General features: G+C 47.6%; 2 protein-coding genes across 5 annotated transcripts; one reads left to right on the forward strand and one right to left on the reverse strand.

The window, feature by feature from the left end:
- Positions 1 to 27: 27 nt before the first annotated feature.
- On the reverse strand, positions 28 to 8,337 carry KIF20A (kinesin family member 20A). Its single transcript, XM_065644236.1, has 18 exons — positions 8,179 to 8,337; positions 7,621 to 7,710; positions 7,370 to 7,489; positions 6,767 to 6,905; positions 6,493 to 6,680; positions 6,261 to 6,405; positions 5,354 to 5,554; positions 4,997 to 5,108; positions 4,832 to 4,903; positions 4,256 to 4,399; positions 4,006 to 4,171; positions 3,603 to 3,767; positions 2,801 to 2,940; positions 2,609 to 2,711; positions 1,754 to 1,961; positions 1,268 to 1,359; positions 828 to 965; positions 28 to 300 (listed from the first exon to the last, which is right to left on the reverse strand). Exons 1-18 carry the CDS (start codon positions 8,335 to 8,337, stop codon positions 28 to 30), a joined length of 2,655 nt encoding a protein of 884 aa, XP_065500308.1.
- Positions 8,338 to 9,094: 757 nt separating this feature from the next.
- Positions 9,095 to 25,089, forward strand: BRD8 (bromodomain containing 8). Of its 4 annotated transcripts, none has more exons than XR_010606952.1 (23): positions 9,095 to 9,142; positions 9,470 to 9,566; positions 10,199 to 10,268; positions 11,289 to 11,338; positions 12,459 to 12,581; positions 12,723 to 12,803; positions 13,256 to 13,320; positions 13,932 to 14,068; positions 14,491 to 14,706; positions 15,966 to 16,110; positions 17,214 to 17,423; positions 17,834 to 18,114; positions 18,603 to 19,058; positions 19,414 to 19,507; positions 19,715 to 19,761; positions 20,124 to 20,338; positions 20,637 to 20,729; positions 20,931 to 20,999; positions 21,720 to 21,897; positions 22,545 to 22,649; positions 23,501 to 23,545; positions 23,894 to 24,314; positions 24,687 to 25,089. XR_010606952.1 is itself a non-coding variant. In XM_065644396.1 (22 exons), exons 1-22 carry the CDS (start codon positions 9,124 to 9,126, stop codon positions 24,744 to 24,746), a joined length of 2,856 nt encoding a protein of 951 aa, XP_065500468.1. In that variant the 5' UTR covers positions 9,095 to 9,123; the 3' UTR covers positions 24,747 to 25,089. The 4 variants fall into 4 exon arrangements, 2 of the variants coding, with proteins under 2 accessions (XP_065500468.1, XP_065500469.1); XR_010606953.1 differs by having other exon boundaries at positions 20,124 to 20,202; positions 20,642 to 20,729; XM_065644396.1 differs by lacking the exon at positions 23,894 to 24,314.
- The last annotated feature ends 883 nt before the right edge of the window (positions 25,090 to 25,972 follow it).

The raw sequence follows: 25,972 nt of genomic DNA on the forward strand, positions 1-25,972 counted from the left end.
GTGGGGCAGGGATCTCTTTGCAAAAAGTCATAGAGCAACTGAACGAAGTTGCCACCCCCTGCCAGCCCCGGGCCGGGCCGCTGAGCGGGTCAGCAGGTTGTGCAGGAAGGGCCTTTTACCAGGAGGCTGAGTAGGTTGTAGGTTTTCCCTGTTGGCACAGAACCGTTTCTTTAAGGCAGACGTTGGAGGAGCCTGGAGCTTCTGCACAGTGTGGTACTGTTCAGCAATACAAGCCGCTTTCTTCCGCAGGTCTAGTTTTACCAGCATCATGTTGTTCTGCAGTTCTGCCAGTGTTTGGTCCTGAGAAAGGGAAGGCAATATGTAAAGATATGACAAGTTGCCTCACTCCCTGCTTACTATGAACTGAAGAGGAAAAACTGCCTATGCCAAAATTCACTGACTGGTGTGTTAAATAAGGCCATGCATAAAAGCTTCTCCTGTCAACAATACAGCAGTGCAATAACAAAATATAGGAACAGTAAGGCTAGGAAAAAGCTGAATCCATCCTGCTGTAAACATGCTGCCATAGCAACTGTAATTGAGTGAAGTGGATAAGGAAATGAGAACTCTGAATTCTCCTGCTTTAAGTGCAAGCTCTCAGTTAACTGACAGGAACAATTTGGGTCTCCTTTGGAGAGTTAAATATTCAGCCTGACCTCAGCCATTGAAAAAATTAGCAGTATAGTTCCCTTAATGTAATAAAAGGTGTCTGGCTAGATAAGAAGCCATTTTTCTTTGCAGCTGCCAGAACCTAGGCTATTTTGCTGATTATGGCAAAGTGCATAAACTAAATCCCCCTGTGCAACCCACAATAAAATAGACATTACCTGTTTTGCCAGAATGTCATCGCATGTACATAGGGCTTCTCGAAGTTTCCCTGCACTCGTACTGTGGCAGCACGCCCTCTCTGCAGACTGAAGAGACTCCCCAAGTTTTTGCAATTCTGAACGCAGCAATCTGACATTCTACGGGAGAAAGAATTTTAATACAACAGCTGGCTTTGACATCGCTCTGCAAACAAAGCCACTCCAGAGTAATTCAGAGATGCAGATGAGGGAGGGTGCCCTTTGAGTGAGGTACACCGGCATCACAGATACCAACATCTCTCACAGATGCCACATCTCTAGTGAGGGTTTGTTTTCAACAGACCCATTTCAATATCAACCATTTGTTTAAAAACCTGGAGACAGCAGCTCCAAGCACTGCTTAAACAGGCAACCACCTTGCCCTGCAAGCGTTCCTTTCTGTTACGCAGAGGTGGAGTTACCTTCTGTCCATCCTCCAGCTTCCTGTCCACATCCACAGTAATGGGTTTGGCGGACGGAGGCGGCTCAAGTAATTTCTGGTACTTGCGCAGTTCTAGAAACAGACAAAAAGTAGTGAGCAACAGGACATTGAAAAGCTTTCAGTCATTCTGAAGTCAGGACTTCACTTGAAATAAGCTGCCACAGGCAAGCTTAGAAAAGCTGTGACTTTGTGCGGACATGCACAAACATTCCAGGCTTCTCCCCTTCAGTTACACAAAGGAACTTTAGAATTTGAACAGGGAGATGATCCCGCCCTAAAGTCCATTTTCATGTGAAAATTAAGTGAAATGCTGTCCATCCAGCACATTATTCTCATCATCTACAACTCAGAACAGTAGTTTCAGGATGTCTGAATCCATTGTACCCTACTGAAAAAAAAGTATCTCTAATCCTCTACAAGGATTGCTTGGGCACAGTTCAGAGCCAGTGCAGCATCGCTGCCTTACCTGCTGTTGTGGTATTTAACTCCATTTGACATTGCTCCAGTTTGGCTTTAGCATCTACCAGCTCCTGTTGCAGAGCACAGGAGGAAGCCACTCGCTTTGATCGACGCAAGCCTTGCCCTAAGTCCTTTGGCATAGTATCCAGGCTCTCCAGTTTTTGTTTTGCCTCCTGCAGAGCAGTTTGGAGCTCCTCAATCTTCTCATCACGCTCCTTAAAAAGCAAGTTTGTTCAAATATTCACCAAGATTTTCTTAATGCAGTTTTTCTGAAACTTTCAATGTCTTTCTTCTGGGAGACTCTCTCAGTCACACACTTCACATGTTGGACCAGCCTTTAATGTCCTTTAAGTGACAACACTAAACCCATTTCCTGGGAGCCTAAACCACTTTTTTTCCAGCCTCTGAAGACAAGGGATTTTTTTTTTTTTTTAAAGAGTTGTCATCTTCAGAAAGGTCTGCAACAAGTACCAGCAGGCACTCAAATGCCATAGCATGAAAAATATTGACAGGCCTACACCCATCTTCACAACTAAGATTAAGAACAGAAATTCACAGAACTTGTGTTAATCTGAAGAGTGCAAAGCAAACCACTAGCAAAAAGAGTAGGAGGCAGGAGAGAATCATGTTGAACAGAGGAGTCAGAATGGTTGCACATTATCTTCCAGATTAAGGACTGAAAATTAGAAAGCCTAGTGAACTACATAAAGCGGTTGACAAGAAGCAAAAATTGTGGATCAAGCTATCAAATTATATCACAAAAATACCACAAAAAGTAAAGCAACCTGAAATATTCAAGTCATCTCAAGTACCCCGTGTCCCCTCCCACTTTCCTGATGTTATTCCGTTACCCTGAACAAACCTGGATCTCCTCCTGGTAGTAGTCAGTCAGTGACTCCTTCAGGTTATTCAGTTTATCCTCATACAGTTCCTCCAGCAGCTCCCTCTGAGCATCCACATGTTGGCTACAAAGAGAACAAACTCCACATCAGGGTCTGGCAGTTCTTGGTACTGTAGCTCACACTGAACAAAGGGAGATCAGCGTAAGCCATACCTGCACCATTGCTCCTTCTGCTGCATGTGCTCCTTCATCTCATTGCAGATCTCCTCACGGAGGCGCATTTCTAGTTGCAGCTTCTCCTGCCGCTCTTGCACGAGAAGTTCTCGTGCAGCTTCCACTACACGCAACAAGTCCTGCAAGAACGACACAAACTGCATTGCCCACACCGCACAAACAGGATTAAGACGTAGAATAAACTAGGTGATCCCTTACCAGTAGGCTGGGGTGATCTGGCTATAAGATTCTTTTAGTCACTTGGAAAGAGAGGTTGCCAGGTTTGCTCTTAATTCTTCCCCATGAGGTGGCTCAGACACCACTGCACTCCAGATGGAGCCATCTCCAGAGCAGCTTCCCCTGCTGCACCACCCAGGGCTGCACCTGCATTTGCTGCCTCAACACATTACAACTCAAGTCTCTGTAGGTGTATGACTTCAATCTTTCAGCTATTCCAGCTGCCTACTTTGAGTACCTAGAAAGTTTGATTATTTTTCCTCAAATTAGCCATCTGTTCTGCATGTTTTCTGATCTCTAGGTTTCCCTTGCAGAGTAGGGGTTTTAGGTCTGCACCCAAGCTCTTACTCTCTCTATTCCACAGATGACAAAGTGTTTCCAAATGAAGCATGTGCTTCAGATTTAGACCAACTTTGGAATGTTTTCCTCACGGATCCCCAGTTTCCTGGGTCCTCAGCTGAGGTTCTCTGTCATCTCTTGGTATAGTGCCGAGCTGCAGCCTCACACTAACAGTCACATTCTTGCCCTTCTACCCACAGAGGCTGTAAAACAAATCACAACCCACCTCCTTCTCATACATGGAGACATCTGCTTCATCCTCACTCTCTTCTTCCGATTCCACTTCTTCCTTTGCTGCTGCCTCTAGTTTCTGGCTGGTTCGCCTGTTGTGCTCTTTGATGATTGATTGGATGGATGGAAGTCCCAGCTTTGTGGGAGGTGCCTGGACAAGCTGAAGGGGAAAAGGCCATCGTTACTCATCCACAAAGCCTGGAGGCTGTGTAATCTTTAAACGTGGCACTTCTCTTTCAGTTTAGCAGAACCTGGAGAAAACTGTAAAGGTAATAATCCACTGGAGAAGCACAGGGAAGGCTCACAAGCATTCCCCCTGCATTGTGATGGAAAGGGGCCCAATCTCACAGAAGCAAGCTGCGTCTGAGTGTGCTGTGATCCTGGTGTGTGCAACTTACCTGGCTGGCAATGGCCGAGAACTTGGCTACATAGAGAGTTTCATCATATGTAGATGCACACTGATTAATGTTGACTATCATGCAAGAGCGTCCACGTCCAGTGAAGAAACCCTGGAACACGCGGGTCAGCTTGCTGTCCCGGAAGGGAACCACAGTCTGCTTCAATCTGTGGGGAGGGACAAGAGTGAGCCCAGGGAACGCAAAACAGCTTCCCCACACACTCACTCCCTGCAGAGTTCTGGCTGCTCACTTGGACTGCTGGTTCTGGCGGAGGGCAGCAATGCAGCGACCCAGCGTGTGCAGGGAGGTGTTGATGTTGTTTGCTTCTTTCATTCGGTCCCCACTTTTCTGGTCTTTGCAGCGCTCTGAGCCAGCCAGATCACAAAGGGATAACCTGAAGAAAACGCAGGCAATATTCACATGACCTACTAGGTTTATCCTATTCTATCCAGGTTTACAATTCAGATACCCTGCGATCATCTACCGTGCTCATCTTCCCAGCTCACCCATAAGGGGACGGAAAGCTCTTTTGGGGTGTATGGGCTATTGCTGGACAGAAAGGTCCACCCTAAGTATAGGGATTACACAAGGTAACACCAACATGAGCTTTGTGATGTCAAGTTCAAAGATCCTTCATCAGTTAGCACAGCCACTTCCCAGATACTGAGACAACCCATTTCCAGATAACTACATCCCTTAAATGTGGGACACTGCAAATACTTTCAACAAGACCTTCCTCAAGATACTTCCCATACTCACAACAAAAGAGACAGGAAAATTAAGTCAGAGAGAACACCCCCAAAATCGTAGAGAGCATGAAACTTACTCGCTGATTTTTGGAACAGTTTCACTGCCACCTCTTTGCAAGTGCAGAATCCGAATGGAGAAGACACTGTGACTGTAAAGAATCATGCAGATATTTTAAAAAGGAAAGGCAACCTTTAAAAGCCCCTCAGACTTCTATGTTTTTCAGAACGTCCCCCCTCCAGACCTGCGACTGGAGTTCTGGTTCATGTGGGTGCTAGCAAAACTCTGGTTTTTCCGACCCAGTTTCAGGAGCTTCCAGGCCTCATCAGCATCGTGGACATTGATCCAGTTCAGATCTGGAAAAGCAGGCACAGATTGGGGAGGGCAATTAGGAGGCTGGCAGAAAACTTTGTTATCTGAGCCCCAACTTCACCATTGCATTTGCTTGACCTTAACAAACTTAATACTCCTGTAATCCAGAGATCTCTGAGGGGCCATAGATGACATCATGCTCCCCAGCACATCACCACTGAGCCACCCACCTACTCAATCCTTAAGTCTCTTTTGCAGGCCACTAAAAATATCTTTCAGGTGAATCTACCTTTCACATAGGGGTTGCCAGTCTGGTCTTCACAGAGCCGCAGTGTCTGCTTCTTGCGGTTCTGGCCAGGTAAAGGTGGTTCTAACAAGTCATAGATTAACTCATTGTAAATCTCAAAGAAGGAGACCCAGATGGAGAACTGTACATCTCCTGCGTTGGTGAGTGAAATGCGATCCAAGTCAGCCCACCGAGGGCCCGGTTCTGGGGAAAAGAGGAAGGAAAAAAAAAGGGAGGGGGAAAAAAAAGATTGCAGTTTTTCACAGGTTCAACCTGAATGGCTTAGCTCTAGAGTGAGATATACTTCTTCAGCAAGAACACCACCCCAGACTCAAATTATTCTGTGTACCTACTCATGTCGACCTACATTAATGCCAGTCAGACAGCCTAAGGTTTCCTTTAACAGTATCTCCTTTGTGCAAAGACTTCTTAAATACTTGCTCTTGACTCCAGAAGTACAGCATATTTCAGACAGGAACTTTTCCCAGTATCAGTGAAGTTTTAGTCTTTGTTACCTCAGTCACACCGTGCTTTTGGATACCTAATCAGCTAGTAGTTCCTGGGTTTTGATATTGATATTTGAAAGGAACACAGCACTTGAGCACCCCATGTTCCAGCTGCCCTATCCATTGTGTTCATCTGGTCAGTAACTATATCCCATGAATGAAGTGGGTATCAAGTAACTTTTCATTTCACAAAGTTTGAGTTATTATACAGTGGCATGTTCTTTGTATGTTGGCAAGACATGTACAAAGCTCTACAGCCCCAACATGCTTCTCTTTCAAAGGGAAAATCTGGGAGACTACAGCACCTTAGCTCCCTTACCCACAACACAGCATCCAAATAACCATCACCCTTTCTTCCCCCGTCCTCCAACAGCACGTAGCACCCAGTAGGCTTCCAGACATACCTTCTGTCTGGCTGCTGTCTGAACGGTTGGTGAGCTGGCTGGATGAAGAGAGGCCAGCAACTCCACTGTCAAAACTGCCACTGGTGGTGGCCTGGAGCTGAGATTCAGCACTATGGCTCCTCTTCAGTGGCGTTAACAGCTCCTCCTGGAAGGAAAAAAAACAACATGAGCATGTAGTACGACATCATCCTTTCCCTGTTATTATTAAGCCGCCCAGAAGCTGCACACTTACCTCCCACAGACCCCCCCGCAGCAGGGTCTGCTTCTTGGTCTCCTCCTGTCGAACCTGCCTGCTGTCCAGCCAGATCACCTCGTTGGAGAGGGACGGCTTCAGGTCCATGGCTTGGTACAACCGGTCCCCCACGCTGTTGAAGATGACCGCTAAGGAGCGAGGCAGAACTCCCCCATCTTTGTGGCTGCCTGAAGCAAGAACAGCGAGCTGAGGATTCACATGCAGAAGCAGACAACTCCCTTAACAGTCCATCAACACCTCGTGCTTTCCTTACCCTGAATAGTGTGAGTCTTCCCTGAATTGGTGATGCCATAAGTGTAGACCAGCCAGTTCTGCCCGTTCAGTACATCCTTCACCACCTGCTTCATCGTCTCATCAAAGAACAATTTCTGCCCTACATCTGGTCCAAAGATCTGCAAACAAGATGCATGAAAAACGACGCCATGTAGATCTTATCTTTTGACCGCTGATGGTTACTCAAGTGATATGACCTAATCCTTTGTTCCCTCCACAAGCCCCATATCACATGCAACAGACCCACCAGTAATTCCAGTCAAAACCCCCTACAAAAACAAGCTGTTGACTTGCTTAATCCAGTAACATCTGATATCACTACAGGCTCTAGTGTGTTTAGAGTCTCATAAGCAAAACAAGAGTTTGGCATTTGCTGCCAAAAAAGTTGCCAGGATGAGCTTAAAAACAGAAAAACTGAGGAAACAGCAGCAGCAATAAACTTAAGCAGAGAAGACTGTACAAGACTACATGGTTCGCACAGCGTGCTGGAATCAGTGTGTATTAGTAAGGCAGCTTTTCAAGCTGTAAGGCTGGTTTAAGCTTGAAAAACTTCCCAGGTGGATTGTTTGTCCCAGTTACCTACCTGGGTGAAAGAGAATCTGTGTGCTGCTTGTCCTACTCCACGTTCCGTGTTCCGCATGGTGAAGGAGTCTTTCGGGGCTTTTAGAAGGAGATTCTCTGAATTCTCAATGCAGACACAGCCCTAAAGAACACATAAAAACCTGTGATTGCAATGGCTTACAAGAGGCGGTGGCACAGACAACAAAGGCGAACAGCATCTCCCAGCAGGCACACAGTCAACCAGCTCAGAGCCTGCTTTGTTCAGCATCTCACCTGGTCTTCCCCTTTTTCCACTTCTGTAGGTTTCAGAGGTCGAACTCTCAGATACACCTTTAGTTTTCCATTGTTATCTTCAGCTATAGCCTGCAAAACATGGGAGCCGTAGAGACAGTGCACAACCATCCACCAGAACACTGATAGGAACCACAGCACAGAACATACACATGGCTGCGCTGACTAGTGCTCAGTAACTAATGGACCCTTCTCAGGTCCCAAAATCCCCAGCAATGCCAGATGCTTTCTTCGGAATTTCCAGGCACACCAGCACTTCTTTTGTTTATCTAGTGAATCAGAGCAACAACCTGAAGACCTGACACCAAAACCAGTCTCCAGACTAAGTGCCTCACTACAAGGCATTGTGTTAAGGTGCACTTAGTGTGCCCTTCATAGTACACTGCTGTTAACAGGAACTGCTCCCCCCAATGCCACATTTTGTTCTAGCCTCTTCTAAATAGTCTATGTTGGCCCTGCATCACAACACCATTGTGCAGAGACAGAGCAGCTGTAAGTCAAAACACTACTCTGTCTGTGACAGATGAGCTCCAGCCTCACCTGCTGGGAGCCCTCCAGATTGGGCGAGATGGCAGAGAACTCTGACAGCAAGTCCTTGCGCACATCAGCCCCAAACCCCGTTGCCGTGGATTCAAAAACAGGGGACACTGCAACATCGTCGTCGGAGAACAGCCCTGGGGAGGCAAGTGCTTGTGCCATGGCGTCCCACACTGCTCCTGGCAAAAAAAAAAGCAGCCCAGTAAGGATATGGTAACGTTCCAGCAGGCTCCTGAGAGTCCAAGCTTTGCTCCCCGTGCGTACACCCCACTACAAACAGCGTGCTCCTCCTATCACAAAAACAAACACAAACTGGCACATGGAACCCTCCGCACACACAGGATGCCGCTGCAAAGGCACACACACCCCCACCGCCACACAGGACCAGACACCACATAACAGACACCACATAACAGACCCCCCCCAAAGACGCCCCCACGACATAGAACCCCACAGACATAACACAGACCCGGGACACCCCACACGAGACACCCCACACGGGACACCCCCAGAGACCAGCACACGGGCCTGCCCGCACCTGCGACCCCGCAGGCGCCGACCCGCTGCAGAGGCCCCGCTCCGCTCTCCCGGTGCTGACCCGCTGCAGAGACCCGGCTCCGCTCTCCCGGTGCCGACCCGCTGCAGAGACCCGGCTCCGCTCCGCTCTCCCGGTGCCGACCCGCTGCAGAGACCCCGCTCGCTCCCGCCCGACCCCACCGCCTCGCGCCCACCCCGCGCGGCGCTTACTGCTGAGGTTTCAAACCTCGCCGCCCGCCCGCTCCGCCAATAAGGGCCTGCGCCCGCGCGGCCGCCAATCAGCGCCCGCCGTGGGGCAAGAGGGGCGGGGCCTGGGCTGGTCGGCTGTCCGCGCGCCCGGGGACGCGCGCGGGTCTCCCGGCGGGCCTTGCGCGCGGCTCCGCCTCGGCTCCCTCGGGCCGGGCGGGGAAGATGGCGGCGGGGACGGGCAGTGAGTGCGGGGCCTGTCAGGAGCGGCAGCGGGGAGCGGGGAGGCAGCGGAGAGGGAGCGGCGGCGGCCCGCGGTAGCGGGGCTGGGGCAGGAAGGAGGGCAAGGGATGGCCCGAGGAGCACTGAGCGGTTCGGAGGGGAAGGGGCGGGGCCAACCGTGTTGCGAGGGTGGGGCCAACGGGCCTGGGGAGGGGCGGGGCCACGGGGGGCGTGTCGGTAGGAAGGGGCGGGGCTAGCGCGGGGAGGGGCGGGGCCAGCCGGCGGGGCGGGGTTTCCGGCGGGGCCGCGCTCCCCAGTGCACCCCGCGCACCTTCCGCTGTCCCGGCAGAGCACAAGCTGCTGAGCGCCGGCCCCACGGAGCCCTGGTCCATCCGCGAGAAGCTCTGCCTGGCCTCGTCCGTCATGCGCAGCGGGGACCAGAACTGGTGAGGGAGCGGGAGCGCCGGGCTGTCCCGGGGCCGCTGTGTCCGCGGGGCTGCAGGCACCGGGCTGGGGGTGGTACCGGGACAGGGCCGTGCCGGTTCATTGGGCAGCAGCCAGTCATAAACACTTCTGTGTGCTTTCTGTTCAAAACGAAGTTGGGCTATTAAAGATGGGGGTATTCGAGGTGCACCTTGACAATCCTTTTGCTGGTTGTGCAGCTACTGTGTAAGAATGAAAGTGTGTTAATCAGAACAAAGAGTGACATGTTCATAAGTTGGAAGAGGAGAGTTGTGGTCAAGAAGGATATTTGATAACAGGTTCCCATGCGCTGCTGCTGAGCTCGTAGCTGTTTTGCTGCCTTTTTGCCTTCACTAAAGTTCTTGTAGACATGTAATGGTGTCAGAAACTAGAAACCTGCTTTTCAAAGCAAGGGAAGGAAACTGTTGTCTGTTTGGAATTAGGCAAATATTTTGTAGCCCAAGGACTGCACTTGAATAATTTCCAAACATAACAACCTCTTAGCAAGTTTGTTGTGTTTGTGGGGCTGTTCAGTGATGAACGTCAGCATCTTTTCTCTGCATGTTGCATGGGGAAGAAAGTAAGTTGACAGTGACTCGCCATTTCTCTCCTGCAGGGTCTCGGTCAGCAGGGCTATCAAACCTTTTGCAGAGCCAGGACGCCCACCTGACTGGTTTTCCCAAAAGGTAAAATACTGACATTTGAATCTTGGAAAAAAACGAGTTTTGCATGGGGTGTGTAAGACAGCTGCCCAAGAGGCTGTATTTCTTTTTTTTTTTTAAAAGCCAGCAAAAATAATTTTTAAAAAATCCATTTTATTTAAATCAGATTAAGTGCTTTTTCCTGTTTCTGAAATTAAATGTGAGTTTATACTACAGTTGGATAAAGTTAAGAAAAAGACAGGGGTGCTCAAAGGCACAAACCAGCTTCCTTGTAAGGGATGGCTAAGGAAGGTAGAACCCCTAACATACAAGGGAGATGAGTAATGCGAATTCGACAGATGTCTGCACCATCAGAAGTGGCGTGCTGAGGATGAATTAGGATTAATTGTTCAGTGCTTTGTCCAGCACAAGATTTAGAGGCTATTAAGTCAGACTAACAGGAGGCAAGTTCAAAGTAAACCTAAAGAGATTGTTCTTCACCAGGCATGTAATTAAGCTGTGGAATTCGTTACCCCAGGAATTTGTGGATGCCCATGTATTTTGGTGTGTCCTGCTGTTTGGGCAAGCACCTGGGATTTTTGTTGTATGAAGGACAGAAAGAGATTAAGAGAATCTCAGCAGGAGTAGCTGAGGGGTTTATTTTGCTTACTGTTTCTGTTAAGCTATGAAACTGGCCTTGATATCGTGTTATTCTGTCTTCTCCGTTGGAATATTTTGGCTTTATGTTCACAGATGGAAACATTACAACTGCAGTTCTAATCATGATTGCTTGCTTTGATTTCTAAATCATTACTTGAGACTGTCTGTTCTTTAGCTTTATTCTGAAGTTCAGCCTGGGCAGCGCTAGAGTAAAAGAGTCAAGATGCTTCCTCACTTTGAGCTACACTAAATTATAGCCCTGGGAAAACTCTGGAGAAGACTGTCTGCTATGTTCATAAAGTGTTAGAGCTCTGAAGAAGTAGGAATAAGTGCCCTGTAGGCTTTGTGGATAGGTGTTTGAAGATGACTCCTTGCTGTCCTCTGACTTTCTTTGTTTCTTCTTAGCACTGTGCATCTCAGTATTCAGAGCTCTTGGAGACTACAGAAACCCCCAAGTGAGTACAAAATCTGAAGCAAGTGCAGTCTGCAGCAGTTTGGGGTGGACTTGTCGGTTTTTACAGCAAAGTACTTGATAGTGCTCCTCCCAAAAGGAGTGTTCAGGAAGGAGGAAATTCAGTTGTGTTGCTTGGGTGGACAGTGGGATCGGAGTACGGCAGATGGAGGCAACAGGCAAGCCCAATGTATTTCTTAGAATATGCTTCCAGTATCTCCTTCATCTTGTCTTCTCTTTTCATAAGACTGAAGTGTTTCAGTATTACGTGGTTCTAAAACTGATCACTGTGTACCCATTAGTGTCCTCCATATGCCCCTGCTGTCATTACAATTCATGGCAGGGTAATTGGGGCTTCTTTGCCACAGCTTCATTTGTAGGAGTTGCAATGTGCACTTGGGGACTTAATGCAGCAAAAAAACCCACTTATTTGGAAGGAATAAAACACTACATATTAGTGTTATTGATCAGAAGCTTTACACATAAAATTATCATTCAGAATAGGAGTAGAAAAGACAGCAAGAGTGAGACGGGGAAATGGTATGTCTCTATTTTGCAGTGGTTTCTTATAGTTTTCTATCAATGCTATCGCTACGGCTTTTTGGTCTCTGATATTTCTCACTCCTAACTCCAGGTATTTTGTTTTGAGACTTCACATCAAATTAAGCTAAAGGCAGGATGTTTAAAAGCAGTATTTGTTTGTGATAGTGCTGAATCATCTTCAGCACTAGAATTGCAAAGCCAAAGGACTTGGTAGAGTTAATGAGGAAAAAAAACAGATGTTTCTTAATGGGTAGTAGGAACCTTCTCTGAAGTTGAATGGTTCATTTTTCTCAGGTTGAGAATTTGCAGTGGGCTTGCATCTTTGATCTATTTCTCAAGTCTTTAACACTGGACACATTTAAGAGTTATATAAAGTTTTCAGAAGAGATTGTTTGAACATTGTGCTGTCCAGTATCATTTAAGGGAAATTGGAAAAGGAGGTTGATTTTTTTTTTTTTTTTTTTTTTTTTTTTGGTGCATGTTTGTGTCAGGAATGGCAGACAGCAGCCATTTATGAAAGGAGAACTGCGGTATTCCGTGTTTCATGTCTGAACTGTTTTTGGTTTTATCTTATTCTATAGGAGAAAACGTGGTGAGAAGGGAGAAGTTGTGGAAACTGTAGAAGATGTTATTGTGCGGAAACTGACTGCAGAACGAGTGGAGGAGTTGAAGAAAATTATTAAAGAAACACAGGAGAAATACAGGTGTGTGGCAGAGGCATCAAGCTGTGGTGCACCTGAGACTCCTGTCTTGAAAAATTTGCCTAAAATGTGATGGTGCTTGGGGTGGAAGTGCTGTTGAAGGCGTATTGTTCAGCAATAAGTAGGGAGATTTTCTGATTGCAGGCAACTCAAGAAGGATGCAGAGCTGATCCAGGCCGGACACATGGATAACAGACTGGAGGAGCTGTGCAATGAGATTATGATGTGGGTTCCTTAATTATTTCCCTGTTACACTTTCTGCTGAGTTGTAGTTGCCCGTGTGTTTGTCAGACACCTCTTGCTCCACATACGTGGGGTTAAGAGAAACAGGGCAGCTGGGCAGGTGCTTTTAGCTCTGAGGGTGGACTTAGTTTGGATTGGGAGGCACCAGCTCGTGTGGAATATCTTTTGAAGTTTCAATGGAGAGCTCAAGTGATAGCTTGCAACATTGTGCTTGCCTCCTCCATTTTGATAATCAGCTGGAAGTGAATTTTCCTGCCAGGTGTGTCATTCTCTGACCAGCCTCTGACTGCTCCCCTCCTCAGAGGAGCTGAGCCTGAGTCCGCAGAGACAGGTCATTGTTGTCTGAAGATAGTAGGGTGGGGGTCAGTAAGCTGCACGAGGAACTAAGGGGGAGTGGGACACTGTGTGACGGTAGGTTTTGGTTCTGTATACAGAAAGAAAAAAATGGAGGAGGAGGAGGCAGAAGTCAAGAGGAAGGCTACAGATGCTGCTTATCAGGGTAAGCTGGAAATTAGCTTACTTATTCCTCAGAGAGAGATGCATATGTTCATAACAGTCAGGAAATATTTAAATCTTGTTAAGATCTGTTCAGGAGAAATTCCTTGACCCTAGGAGTTGAAATGAAAGATTATATTATCTTCCCAGCACTGTATTTGTAACAGAGCAAAATGCTGACACTTTTGAGAAGGGAGCAAATTCTGTGGAAAAGGTCTAAGAGGAAGCAGGATTAGCAGGGAGTTCTTTGTTAGAATCTCAGGCTTTCCCTTTAGTTTTCCTTATAGTTTTACTGTTGTCTGAAGATAAGAGGAAGAGAGACATATTCTGAATGTTTAATTTATTTATAATTCTTGGGGCAGTTCCATGTACTAACCTAGCAGTGGTGGGAGGTGGTGAATAACCAACTGCTACAGAAATCTGAAATTAGCATTACCAGCATACTAGCATTACCCAATGCTAGTATTATTTGTGAACTGAGCCTCATGTGGTGCAAGAAATTCCTACAATATAATATTTTTTTTTAGAGTTCTTTAGGATAAAGTCAGAGGTAACTCTCAGGGACTGTCCAAGATGGAGTCATGGAATCTCACTCTTTTTCCTGTTCTCTTCCAGCTCGTCAGGCCATTAAGAATCCGCCACGACGATTAACGGGTGTGATGGTTCGGTCCCCTGCAGGCTCAACCTCCCCAGGAGGAGACTATGCCCTGGGAGATCTGTCTCAGCCCGCTGTGGATGAGGCCAGTCCGGGGGTAAGGAAACTTTACATGGTGAGAGCAAAAAACCAGCTTGGGACTTGGGGCTCTGCTTCCATTGTGGAACAGGAATCTGGGGAGACGCCCTTGCCTCATTTTGCAGACTTTTTGCTGTGGTAGTGCAGTAGTGTGGTTGATGTACAGTGCTGCTGGAGATACTTGTCCTCTTCTTGTCTGTGACGATCAGGTGCCTGGATCAAAGGCTATGTAGGGGCATCAGTGGGTTGGCCAAACAGTCTTCGGTGTGTGCGCGGGCAGTGGCGCTACAGGGCAGGGAGAGGGTGAGGGCGTATGCCTGGAGTAGGTGTAGCGAGTGAGTGGAGCAGGTGTTGGATCAGCGCTCTTGGGGGAAGGAGCAAGTGGGGCTAGTCCGTGTGGTGGAGTGTGGCTTTGAACAGTGTGGTTTTTCTCTTTCTCAGGTCACTCCAGGGACATTGCCCAGCACCCCAGTTGCCTCCTTCATTGGAATCCCTGACACCCCTCCAGGCTCTGCTCCCCTGGATGCCCCCATGACCCCAGTCACTGACGATTCACCCCAGAAAAAGATTCTAGGACAAAAAGCAACTCCGCCTCCTTCCCCTCTGCTCTCAGAGCTGCTGAAGAAGGGCAGTCTCCTGCCCACAAGCCCCAGGCTGGTATGGAGCTCTCTGCTCATGTATGCAAGCACACAAACAATTCGTTTCAGACTCTCTCACTGAAAAAAGGGAGCTGCAAAGGCTTTTTCAAAACACACAGTTTTTGTGAGAGTCCAAACAGAAGTGATATCTGAGAGATACAGTTACCCCCTGTGAGCCCCAGAGGTGGGACCCTTTCCCAGCAGTACTGTGGGTGCAGGGCTGCGGGGTTACTCAGCACGCAGGAGTGGCCGTCTCCCCTCAGCCTTAAGGAGCTGGAGTTGCAGGTTTTGCTAGAGAAAATCTTTTTCCCTGGGGAAGGAGGTGTGTTAGTATCATCCTGATCAGTCTCCACAGAGGCATTCTTGGTGATTTCTACTTTGGGGTCACAATTCTTTACGTCTTGGCAGGAAGTTGAGTTTCAATATTTGTAATGAGTCTTAGCATAGGAGGAGGGAGTCCTTTAGTGGGGTTTATGACCAATATTGAAATGTTTCAGTCTCTTTATTGTTGTAGACAGTTTTTAAAATCACTGTGATGTCAACAGCTTTGACCCTTCTCGCGTTAGTGACTCCGGAAGTCTCAGACCATTGGCGATGCTGTTCAGAGCCCAGTCTGAAAACAGCAGCCATCAGCCCATGGCTCGGGTTCCCTGTGTTAGTACTTGTGTGGTGGAACAGGTGCATTGCTGTTGACTTTGGTTTTTTAATAGTCAGATTTGGGATCTTCTTTATTTGTTAGCTTGGGTAAACGTTCCATGGGTTCTGTTTGCAGGGCGCAATGCAACACAGGGTGAAGCAAGGAAAGATAACGGCTGTGGAAGACTGGGTTTGCTTTGTATCCACAGGATGGTTTATATCTGCTTCAAGGTCCATCATAGACTTACTGTGTGACCTTGATGGAGTTACTTTCCATCTTAGTGCTTCAGTTTCCCTCAACTCAAAATAAGGGCTAATTCCATGCCATCTCAGGGGGTAGAGACGGGTGTCTGCAAAGGATTGTGAGGTCCTTGAACAGAGGAGCTAAGGTAGAGCAAATGCTGTATTTGGCCTCATTTCAAAGGAAGGTGGCACTGCAGCTGTATTGTAGCTGAAAAACAACTAGTTTCAGATTGTCATGTTGTGCACTCGCATAAGGGGCCTCTGGCAGGGACTAGGCTGGACAAAAAGTGCAGGAGAAATTCCAAGACAGCGAATGGTGGACATATTCATGCATATCTGGCAGAGAATCACTGATGTGATGGTTTCTTCAGGAACTTCAGTTGTGTCCTCCCTTGGCAGGTCGGTGAAAACGAAATGGCCGTGGCTTCTGGCCACATGAACAGCTCAGGAGTCCTGCTGGAGGTAGGAAGTGTCCTCCCAGTGCTGCACAGTGGGGAAATGCAGTCGGCACCCGGTGCTGTCCCTGCAACTCCTGCCGCTTCAGGTAACTCAAGACTCTCCCTGTACAGTTCTCCCTTCAGATGTACCTTAAGACTGTTCTATGAGTTCTCTTTGGAGAGAGGTGGAGGGCCTCTAGCTTGACTGGTTTGGGGGCTTTTTGATGAGTTGTATTCCTATTTCTGTACCTCCGTCCCTCTCAGCCCTACTTTTTTAAAGAATACTTTAATCCTTACCAAAAAAATAATGCCTTGATATAAAATAACTGAAACAATTAGACTTCATTTGATCTGGTCCATGCAGTCCAGTTTTCTGGTTTTGACACTGGCTAATACCAGGCAATTCAGTGTAGAAATAAACTGTTGACAGGGAGCTGGGGAAAAATTGGTCTCGTATCTGGTTCCCAATGTTGAGGATTAGACAACAGTGAACTGTGAGCTCTGGAGTAAGTTCCACAGAGAGGGCTGAGAGGTACAGTGCGAGAGTCTTTGCATTGGGCCTTGTCAGAGCATCCTGCTTAAGGTGAAGTTTCTTCTCAGCTCAAGCTAACCAGTGGTTTAGTCACATTGTCTGCAACTGAGGATTTATGCCATTCATTCATATATAGTTCCATATGAATAATCTCATTTTACTTATCCGTGTCTATTCTAACCTATTAATTTGGTCCAGACAGTTCAGTAAATTCAGACTGGAAATTACAGCCAAGATGAGTGGCAACTTTTGATAAAAGAGGAATTCTCCAGGAAAGACCTGCAAAGAGATCCCTTCTGCTCCCTTCCGGCTCCTGTGATTGTTTGTCTTGGCTTACCTTGTGTGGCGCTCTCAGCCCTGTTTTTCAGATTTCCCATAATTTATGGGGATGAGCCTTTGGAAGGGCATCTCTCTGCATGTGTGGCTTAGCCTGTCCAGCCCTTACATTGAACACCGTGTCCCATAGTCTGCATGATTCTGTCTCAGACTGCACACACAGAGGAGCTGTGTGTTTTCAGTGCAGGTTCTCCAGGTAGCTTTTGGGACTGTTTATAGGTACCTCTCAGTGTCTTTTCCCGGAAGAAGCCACCAGACAGCGAAGAGCCCAGTGGTGGCTTTGTGGGCTTCAGTGGTGGCTGCTTCTCGCTCATGTTGCATTTGCCTTCTACTCTCTGTTAGGTGCTCCTACGCTTTCCCGGCTTTTAGAGGCTGGTCCTGCACAGTTCAGCTCACCTCTTGCTTCCTTCTCCGCTGTTGCCAGCGAACCTCCAGCTAAACTCCTGCCACCCCCCGTAGAGCCTGTGTCGCAGGCAACCATTGTCATGATGCCCACGCTGTCAGCACCGCCCGTTGTGCCACCAGCTGCAGCTCCAGAAAGCGTAGCCACAGGTGCGTTCCTGAACTACGCACTCATAGGTCATGCACTGCTGGAAAGCAGAATGTCCCTTGGGATCAGCACCCAGCGAGTTCTCCGCTGGCTTTTTATCACCTCAGACTCACCATCCTTGCTGAAAGGACTGGGTTCTGGAGGAAACAGATGGTTTTAAACAAGATCTGCTGGGTGGGGGCGGGGGTGCTAATGGTATGTTGCTGGATTGCAGTTCAAGGGCTGGAATTTCACTTTGTCTCTACTGTGGGAAAGCAAACCCATATTTCTCTTTTAGTTTTCTAAGCCATGCTGTGGTGGGTGGACCTGGAATACTTGCAGTTGGTCCTTTGCCTTGTCCACTGCAGCATTTGTTTATGTGGGCTTGACTTCTCCAGATGAGTCTCTGATTGTCACTCTCGTCCCTGTGCAGTAAGCCAGCCAGAAGCCTGTGTTTCCATGGAGGCCGTGTCTGATTCCCACACCGTGACAGTGTCCATGGACAGCAGTGAAATATCCATGATCATTGATTCCATCAAGAAAGAGTGCCTGGGTTCTGGGGCTGGCAGCGCTGCGGGTTCTTCCAAAGATCACTGCATAGATGGGAAAGAAGACCTGGATTTGGCTGAGAAAATGGATATTGCAGTGTCCTATACAGGGGAAGAGCTGGACTTCGATACTGTTGGAAATATTATAGCCATCATTGAGGACAAGGTAAGCAGGCAAAGCAGAGTGCCAGTGCCTTTTGCTCCACATCCAGTTAGGTTAATCTCAAGTGATTACTGTTCACCAATTTAGTTAGTTTAAACAAGCAAGAAATAAGTATTCTAAAATGCACATTCTCACCATCGTTGTCCGGATCAGTAAGAAATGACCCTGTGACACCACTGCTGCTAGTCTGCCACGTTTAGCCTCACGGTCCTCTTCAGAGTGCAGAAAGAAATCTCTTTCTTCCTCACGTTAGGTAGGGTTTGGGTCGTGTCTCTGGCAGACCGATGAGCGCTGTATTTCTGAAACTGAAGCTCCACAGGAGACTCCACAGGGAGTGATATGAGTCTGGCTGCAAAAGGCAACTTTGTAAACCAGATACACCGTGTTCTCCACAATTGTCTCATTACCACATAACTTCAAGTTGTTTATTTGTTTTAATCCATGTTTCTGACCTTGGCTCGCACTGCTGCATGTTTGTTTTGGCAATAAAGGTAGACGACCACCCTGAAGTCCTGGATGCAGCAGTTGTTGAAGCTGCTCTGTCTTCTTTCTGTGAAGATACTGATGACCCTCAGACACTGCCTGGCCCGTGGGAACACTCAATTCGTCAGGAGCACGAGAAACAGGCCCAGATACCCCAAGTGTCTGTGACTGTGAAGCAGGAGAGGCTGGAGTGTGAGGAGCCAGAGGCAAAGGGAATTCGAGACCTAATGAGCATTGGCGAGCTGGGATCAGAAATAAAGACAGAACCTGCAGAGCAGGAGCAGAATCAGCTGGGCCCTGAGGAAACCATACCAGCAACTGCAAGAGTGACGGAAACACCGGAGCTTAGAAGTCAAGAGATAGAAGAGGATCAAAGAGCAGCTGTAGCAGCCGGAGAGACGGCTGAAATTGAGATAGAATCGACGAAAGGAGAAGACGGAGTGCACACCATAGTGAAGACAGAGGTATGTGAGCAGAGAGGCTGTCTGGAACTGGTGTGGGGAAAGAAGGGAGCAGTTGTGGCAGGTAGGAGAGAAGTTTAGAGGAAGGATGACTGCTGGGTTGAAGATGACCCTTCAATGAATGTGACTGACTGTTTCCGTGGGAGTCATGCTGCTGATCTGTTCAATCTGCAGGGAAGTTCTGCTTTAGGCAGTACCTTTGTGTATCTCCCCCTGCCCATGTGCAGAATTGCTGTTGGGAAGGTGCTCAGTGAACTTCATTGCCTTGAGTTAGGTCAGGATGAGTGAGATGTGCCCACACCTTCACCGAAGTAAGCTGACACAAACATCTAGATATGTGCATTTCTCTTCCCTCCAGACCCCACCTGATGATGATTCATCCCCTCCACAAGTCCCAAATGTGAGTGAAGACTCCTCACAGGCTGATGTTCAGCACAAATTTGAGCTGTCAGGTAACTTAATTCAGCTAGGAAATCTTTTACATGCAACATTATTAGTTGGATAGTTGTCAGTGATCTGGTTCAGGTTTTTCGGGGAGGAGGGAGAAAGATGTGTAGGCACAGTGGTAATTACTGCAGGATAGTAGGCATTGGTGCAGGAGCTTTTGTAGGAAAGACTGCTTTGGAGAATCAACCTCTCTGGTTTTCTTTCTTTCACAGAGTCAATGAAGGAGGAGGCCCAAGCCCTGTTTAGGAGTCAGATGAAGGTAATTCTCAATTGGTTGTAGTCATCTCGAGTTAGTAACATCTCACTGCTGCTGTTTCCTGGCTCCCATCTGCTGAAAACCAAAGCTTGCATTCAGCTTTCTGCACTGAAAAAAATAGCGGGCAGTCTGCAGCTGGAGCGAAAGGGGAGGTTGCTTCAGGCACTGCAAAGCTCTGTGTGTGTGTTTCTGTGTCTGCAGGGGGAGGCAGGGCAGGATAGAGCAACTGGGATTTTGTGAAAGTGCCTGTGCAGTTGTCAGCAGCTTAGCAAGAAAATCACTTTGCTTGCTGCACCATGGTTGCTTTGGAGGCTCTGTGTTGCTGCTGTCGCTGGCTGTGCAGACTCATGAACTCTGTGTTTCAGGATGCGCAGGGTGAAGAGGATGATGAGGATGGTGCCAGTGAGGCTGCCAGTTTGGAGGAACCCAAAGAAGAAGATCAGGGTGAGGGATATCTATCAGAGATGGATAACGAACCCCCCGTGAGTGAGAGCGATGATGGCTTCAGTGTCCATAACGCACCTTTACAGTCTCACACGCTAGCTGACTCCATCCCCAGCAGCCCAGCCTCCTCACAGTTGTGAGTATCAGCGAAGCTCTCAGGCACGCAGGTGCAAATCCCAGGCTAGTTTGTGGAGGGAGCGTAGGATTCTCATTTCTGTTTTGCTGACTGAGTGGGTCCAAAGGGGGAATTTGCTGATGATTTGTCTGGTTCTCCTTGCTTACAAATGTGAGTATGCAGGCAGCGCCATGGTATCAGGTCCCATTTTTTTCTTTCTGTCTTTGGTGTGGATTAGCGTAGGCATGTCAGAGGCAAAATAAACTGTAAGGTTTCTGCTCTGGGGCAGCATGCAGACTCCAGGTTCTCTTCTTCCCAGCTCAGTGTGCAGTGAGGACCAGGAAGCAATACAGGCCCAGAAGATCTGGAAGAAAGCCATCATGCTAGTCTGGAGAGCGGCAGCTAATCACAGGTGAGTTTGTCTTGAGAACTGGCAGAAAGAAGTGACTAATCTCAGACAAGTCTCCACTGTCCCATTTTGGAGTCTCATCTGCCTTGGTACCAGGAGATGATGAATCATATTGTTACTGATAGCAGATAAATAAACATGAGAGCATGAAACAAATATTTGCCAGCTGGGAGGGGGCACTAAGCGGGCTCCTTCTCTCTGCAGGTATGCCAATGTATTTCTACAGCCTGTAACTGATGATATAGCACCCGGCTACCACAGTATTGTGCAGAGGTGAGTCTCAGCAGTCTCCTGTCATTAGAACCTTAAATATTTGCATATTTTATAGGGATTTGTGGCAGGAACAAAGTAGTTTTTGGCTGCCATGCAGCAAGAGTTGGATTTTTTTTTTTTCTCTGGCATGAGTTGGTCAGAAGCAGGTTTCCCTAAGAAAGGGATCATCTTCAGTAACAAGTACCTGTCTGTATGCAGTCCTGTCTTTGAATGAAGTACACTGACTTACAGAGAACATTTTCTATAAGTAAGGTGGTATAGAGTGATCTGCTTCTCCCAGTTTCTATCCAAGGGTAGGATTTAATCTTTGAAATTCCAAAGACCCATCTTTTTAATCAGCACTTCTTACTGTCCCAGATAGTGGACTCTTCCGGAAGAATTACCAGAATCCCCTGCTAGCCCCTGAAATCTCTCCTAAAGAGTTCAGCGGCTGCAGCTCTAGCTTCTTAGTGGCTCCTTCAGTGATGCCTGGAGGAGGCAAACGCCTCTCCTGATGCATCTGTCACACCGTTGATACCGTTGGTGGTAACTGCTGACGAGCTTGCGTCTTCTGACCCAAGACCCTGGTACTCAGGAACACAGCCTGTGTGAGGGAGAACCTATTTGGCTAAATTAAATAAATGGTCTAACTAGATCTGTTACAGACGCAGGGCTGTTCACAAAAGAGAGAGGAAAGGGTTAAGTATTTCTGTTGCTATTTTGGCTGCATTTCTTTCATAGGCCCATGGATTTGTCTACCATCAAAAAGAACATTGAGAATGGGCTGATACGAACCACAGCTGAGTTCCAGCGTGATATTATGTTGATGTTTCAAAATGCAGTTATGTACAACAGCTCTGACCATGACGTGTACCACATGGCTGTGGAGATGCAACGAGATGTCCTGGAGCAGATCCAGGTAAAGTACTGAGCTGAGGCCGGTGCAGGGCAGACCATCCCATAGGTGTGGGAAAGGCTTCTAGAAGTAAGACCACAGTTCCACTCACAGTGTCTTTGAATGCCGTAGGCCCCTCTTTCCCTGCACCTCTCTTGTGCTAGCTCAGGTGTTTGTGATGAACTAGACTGTGGATAAGTTAAAACTAACGCAGCAAAATGGTTTTTAGGTTCAGCCCAAACCAATCTCAAATCTCATTTCCTTCAGGGAAATGTTAGGCCAGCAAGAACCAGGGTGTGGTTCAGGAACAAACAGGCCGCAGGAATGGTGAATGACAGGGGACGCGATTGCTTTTTTAGGTGGCTGTGCTGGTTTCTGCTGGTATAAAGTGTATATGAAGCTGTGTCCTCTGAATACAGGGCATTTAAAATTTATTGTGAAGTAGAATGTCCCAACTGGCAGGGCTAACAGAGTTTGAACTGGGCTTTTGTAGTTCCGCAGGATTTGTGGCTTCTGAGGTAAATGGGGGAACTTATTCTGAGCTGCAGACAAAGAACCGAAACTGCCTCTGACCCAGTCGCTCCCAGCCTGTGGTTTGTGATAGTTAACTGACATGCACTAACTGAGCTTGTTTCGCCTGAGAATCTTAACAGAGTGTGGTTTTCTTGCAGCAATTTCTGGCCACTCAACTGATCATGCAAACATCAGAGTCAGGGATCAGTGCAAAGAGCTTGCGTGGGCGAGACTCCACTCGCAAGCAAGATGCTTCGGAGAAGGTGAGAATGCTGCACCCTGCGGAAGGGCACTTGGTATCTTTTGAAGAACCCCAAGATACTGCATGAAGTTCCCGTACCAAAGAGGCAGAATGTTTTTTGACATGGTGATGGCTCCAGCATCTTCATGTGAACAAATTTTTTTTTAAATGTGTCCATCGATTAGATTCCAGCTCTGGAGCTGTACATCATCCCAGGGGCAGGTTTCAGGAGTTTTATCCCATAATCCAAATAGTTCTATTCCCTGTTTTTAAAAACAGGTGATGAAAACTGTAGGGAAATGAACAGAATATTGGAAGAGGTGTGATATGGCAGGAAGATGAAGGTATAGAGAACTGGAAGACTCGTCTCTGCTGGGTTCTTTTCTTCCTAGTCAGATTTTTTAGAACCAGGGTATCACTCTAGTCTGGTTTGCTGTGTAAAACACACCTGAGAACCTTTGACTTCCACACTGATCTGAACTAATAGCAATGTGGTTTGGTTTGGTTTTGTTTTTCCTTCTGTAAAGACACATCCGATTAAGTGACCTCAAGTGTCCTCAGCTGGTGCATACAGCATTGTGACAGCAAGGACTGCCTGCTTAGTTCTAGTGGCCACTGCACGATGCAGAAATTGTTTGGTAGACCAGACCTTGCCACGGCTGAGGCGGAAACATCCCTTTCCTGGCATTCTGACTCTCGCAGTATTTGTCTTTTGTCCGTTTTTATGTTCCTGCTGCATAAGACTGATGCCATGCGGGAAGGGGCGTGGGGCACATGTTTCTCTATGCTCGTGTGTGGGCTCAGTGCTTCCGTGTGGTGTGTGTATTTCCGTATCTGATATCTGATAAGTCCTTCTGTTTGGCCTTTTAACAGGACAGTGTCCCAATGGGCTCTCCTGCCTTCCTTCTCTCTCTCTTTGTAAGTATTGAAAGGCTCCAGCAGGTACCGCAGTACTGCTGGCAGCATGCTCTGCTCCTTGTCTGGGTGGTCACTGCACTGTCACAGCATCCTAAGCGTTGCAGCGGGGTGTGTTTAACTTGGGGGTTGTACAACCATTGTCATTAGAGAAAAAACATCTCAGTCCTGTATTCTCAGCGTGGGCGAGTGGGAGGGGCTTCAGCTTTTTCTTCTGGTTCCAAGTGTTCTCATTTTGTCATCTGCCTTTGCTTTTTCCATGACTTCTCTCCTGCTTTCTTTCCATGTTAAGTGGGAAGACAGATCAAGTGGTGCAGTATTGTAGTTCTTACATCTCTCATGTTTATGCAGCTGCCCCTTCCCCATGTTCGAGACAGTCCAAAGGGTCTTGGGAAAGTGAGGAGTCAGCTGCGTACTCCTTTATCATTCATGATCCAGAAAGGAATAAGATACTCTGCAGAAATACCTTGCTCTGTGCCTGTGGTGACATGGAAGTGTTTGGAAAAATACTCCCTCCAGGAAACCCCAAGTTTCTGAGTTGCGGGAAGGAGAGAGGGAAGGAAGATGGAGAGTTGTTTTTTTGTCTCGCATAAAGACAGAGGAGTACTCCAGGAGAGTCAGCATGTCAGCCAGAGGGAGAGGGCAGCGGATCAGAGGAAGCTCTCAGCTCGCCTTCTACTCATGGAAAGGAGCTGTGCGGAGAAACTAGGGAGCTAGTGCCAGGGTCACTCAACTGGAGGAGCACTTCCCGTAGGGATCAGCAGCTGATAAGGTAGGTTAGTCAGCCGTTTCTTCTTCCCATCTTAAGATCCAAGCTAGAATCTGCTGCTCAGGAGAAAGCCTGCACTGTACAGGCTCCAAAAGTGCCTGTCTGGGTGAGAGCCTTGTTGCCTCTCTCTGCCCTGGCTGCCAGCAGCGCAAAGAGATGCTGCAAATCCCAGCACCTGTGCTGTGTCCACAGTGAATTTTAGGTAGGTCTGCAGACAGGCCTCCCCAGGCCTTCCTAGGAAAGCTGCCCTTTCTCCTGTTTGGAAGGCATGAAAAGTTGTTACCAGATGCACAATTCCTTATCTCCACGAGTGCTGGAGGAAGCGTTTTGTGTTCAGGGTGCATGACTTTCTCTTTTCATTTGCCTTGTCACTAGGACGGAGGCACCAGAGGGCGTCGCTGTGCCATCGAGGCAGACATGAAGATGAAGAAGTGATGCTGCGGGCAGACAGAAAATCCCAGCACCTGGCATCTGGAGCTGGAGTGTGGGCAAGATGCTGTTAACAGCTGTCGGAGGAGGAAGAGAAGCTGCAGGTCTATTTCTGGGACCTGATCCACCTTCTTCACTTGCCTCTCTGGAAAGCAGTGTCTCGTTGGAATGTGTAACCCAAAGAAACTTCCCCAGAGGGGAAGACCAGCCCCCGTGCCTGTTTTAGGGCAGTCATCTTGGGCTTCATCAGTGTTCTGGTGTTAGCTAGCAACTGGTGGCTTGTATGTACTGTAATGTGAAGTGTACAGATTTTTACTAGTGATGTGTAAATGTGTATGTATATTAAAGTCTGGAAACAAATCCAGTGTGCAGTGTACTGAGCATCGCAGCTCTCCACAGGGAGGAACCCTGGTGTTGTACAAGTGTTCATACCTGTCTTGAATATCTGCAAATATAACTCTCTTCCAGTTATCCGTGTAGCACACAAGCATGGCAGAGCTTTGACATTAGAGACAGTCCGTTAATCGTGGGAATGTTGCAGAGTGTTTGGATTGAGTGGAACATTCCCTGCTTGAGTGTGTGAGAATATGGCACTATTGTGATGAAACAGGAGATCAAAGGAGGAGAAGTTAGAAACTACAGTCTTGTCAGAGGTTTCCTTGAAAGACTGAGGTATTGAAATGCACCTTACATTCTTTCTCCGGAGATCCATAAAGGGTACACTAGTCAGAGTGAAAATCTGTGATTCCAGCAGCTGTAGGCATGCCAGTACCTGGTGTCACATCTGAGCTCGTGAACTGTTTCTTCTGGAAATTACAGTTGTTTCCCTCAGCAACATGGATGCGTAACTGAGGTTTAAGTTCTCTGTGACAATTTTCAAGTCACCTTCTTATTTTCCGCTCATATGACCTGTGAGATAAAATTTGCGTATTTTCTGCCCCTGTGACCTTCCGGGGGAAAAAAAATATATATCTATCTCCTTCCTGATGCTTGCAGCAGCTGGGAGTGGTTTACACTTTGAGCAGCAGGTACAGGATGCAGCTTTCTGACACACAAGCTGCAGGAAACTGAGTAACTGCGATTTAAGACCAGAGGAATGTTACCTATTGAGAGCTCTTGATTTTTCACAAGTTTTTTGTTGAAGTTGGTTGTGCCTGATGTGTTGAGTTTCATGTAGAGCTGAGGTGTATTTCCACCAGGAGTCACTCTGCTGGTGCTAGAAACGTAGAATC

Source organism: Caloenas nicobarica, chromosome 13 (genome assembly GCF_036013445.1).
Source record: "Caloenas nicobarica isolate bCalNic1 chromosome 13, bCalNic1.hap1, whole genome shotgun sequence".
Taxonomy (NCBI): Eukaryota; Metazoa; Chordata; class Aves; order Columbiformes; family Columbidae; genus Caloenas; species Caloenas nicobarica.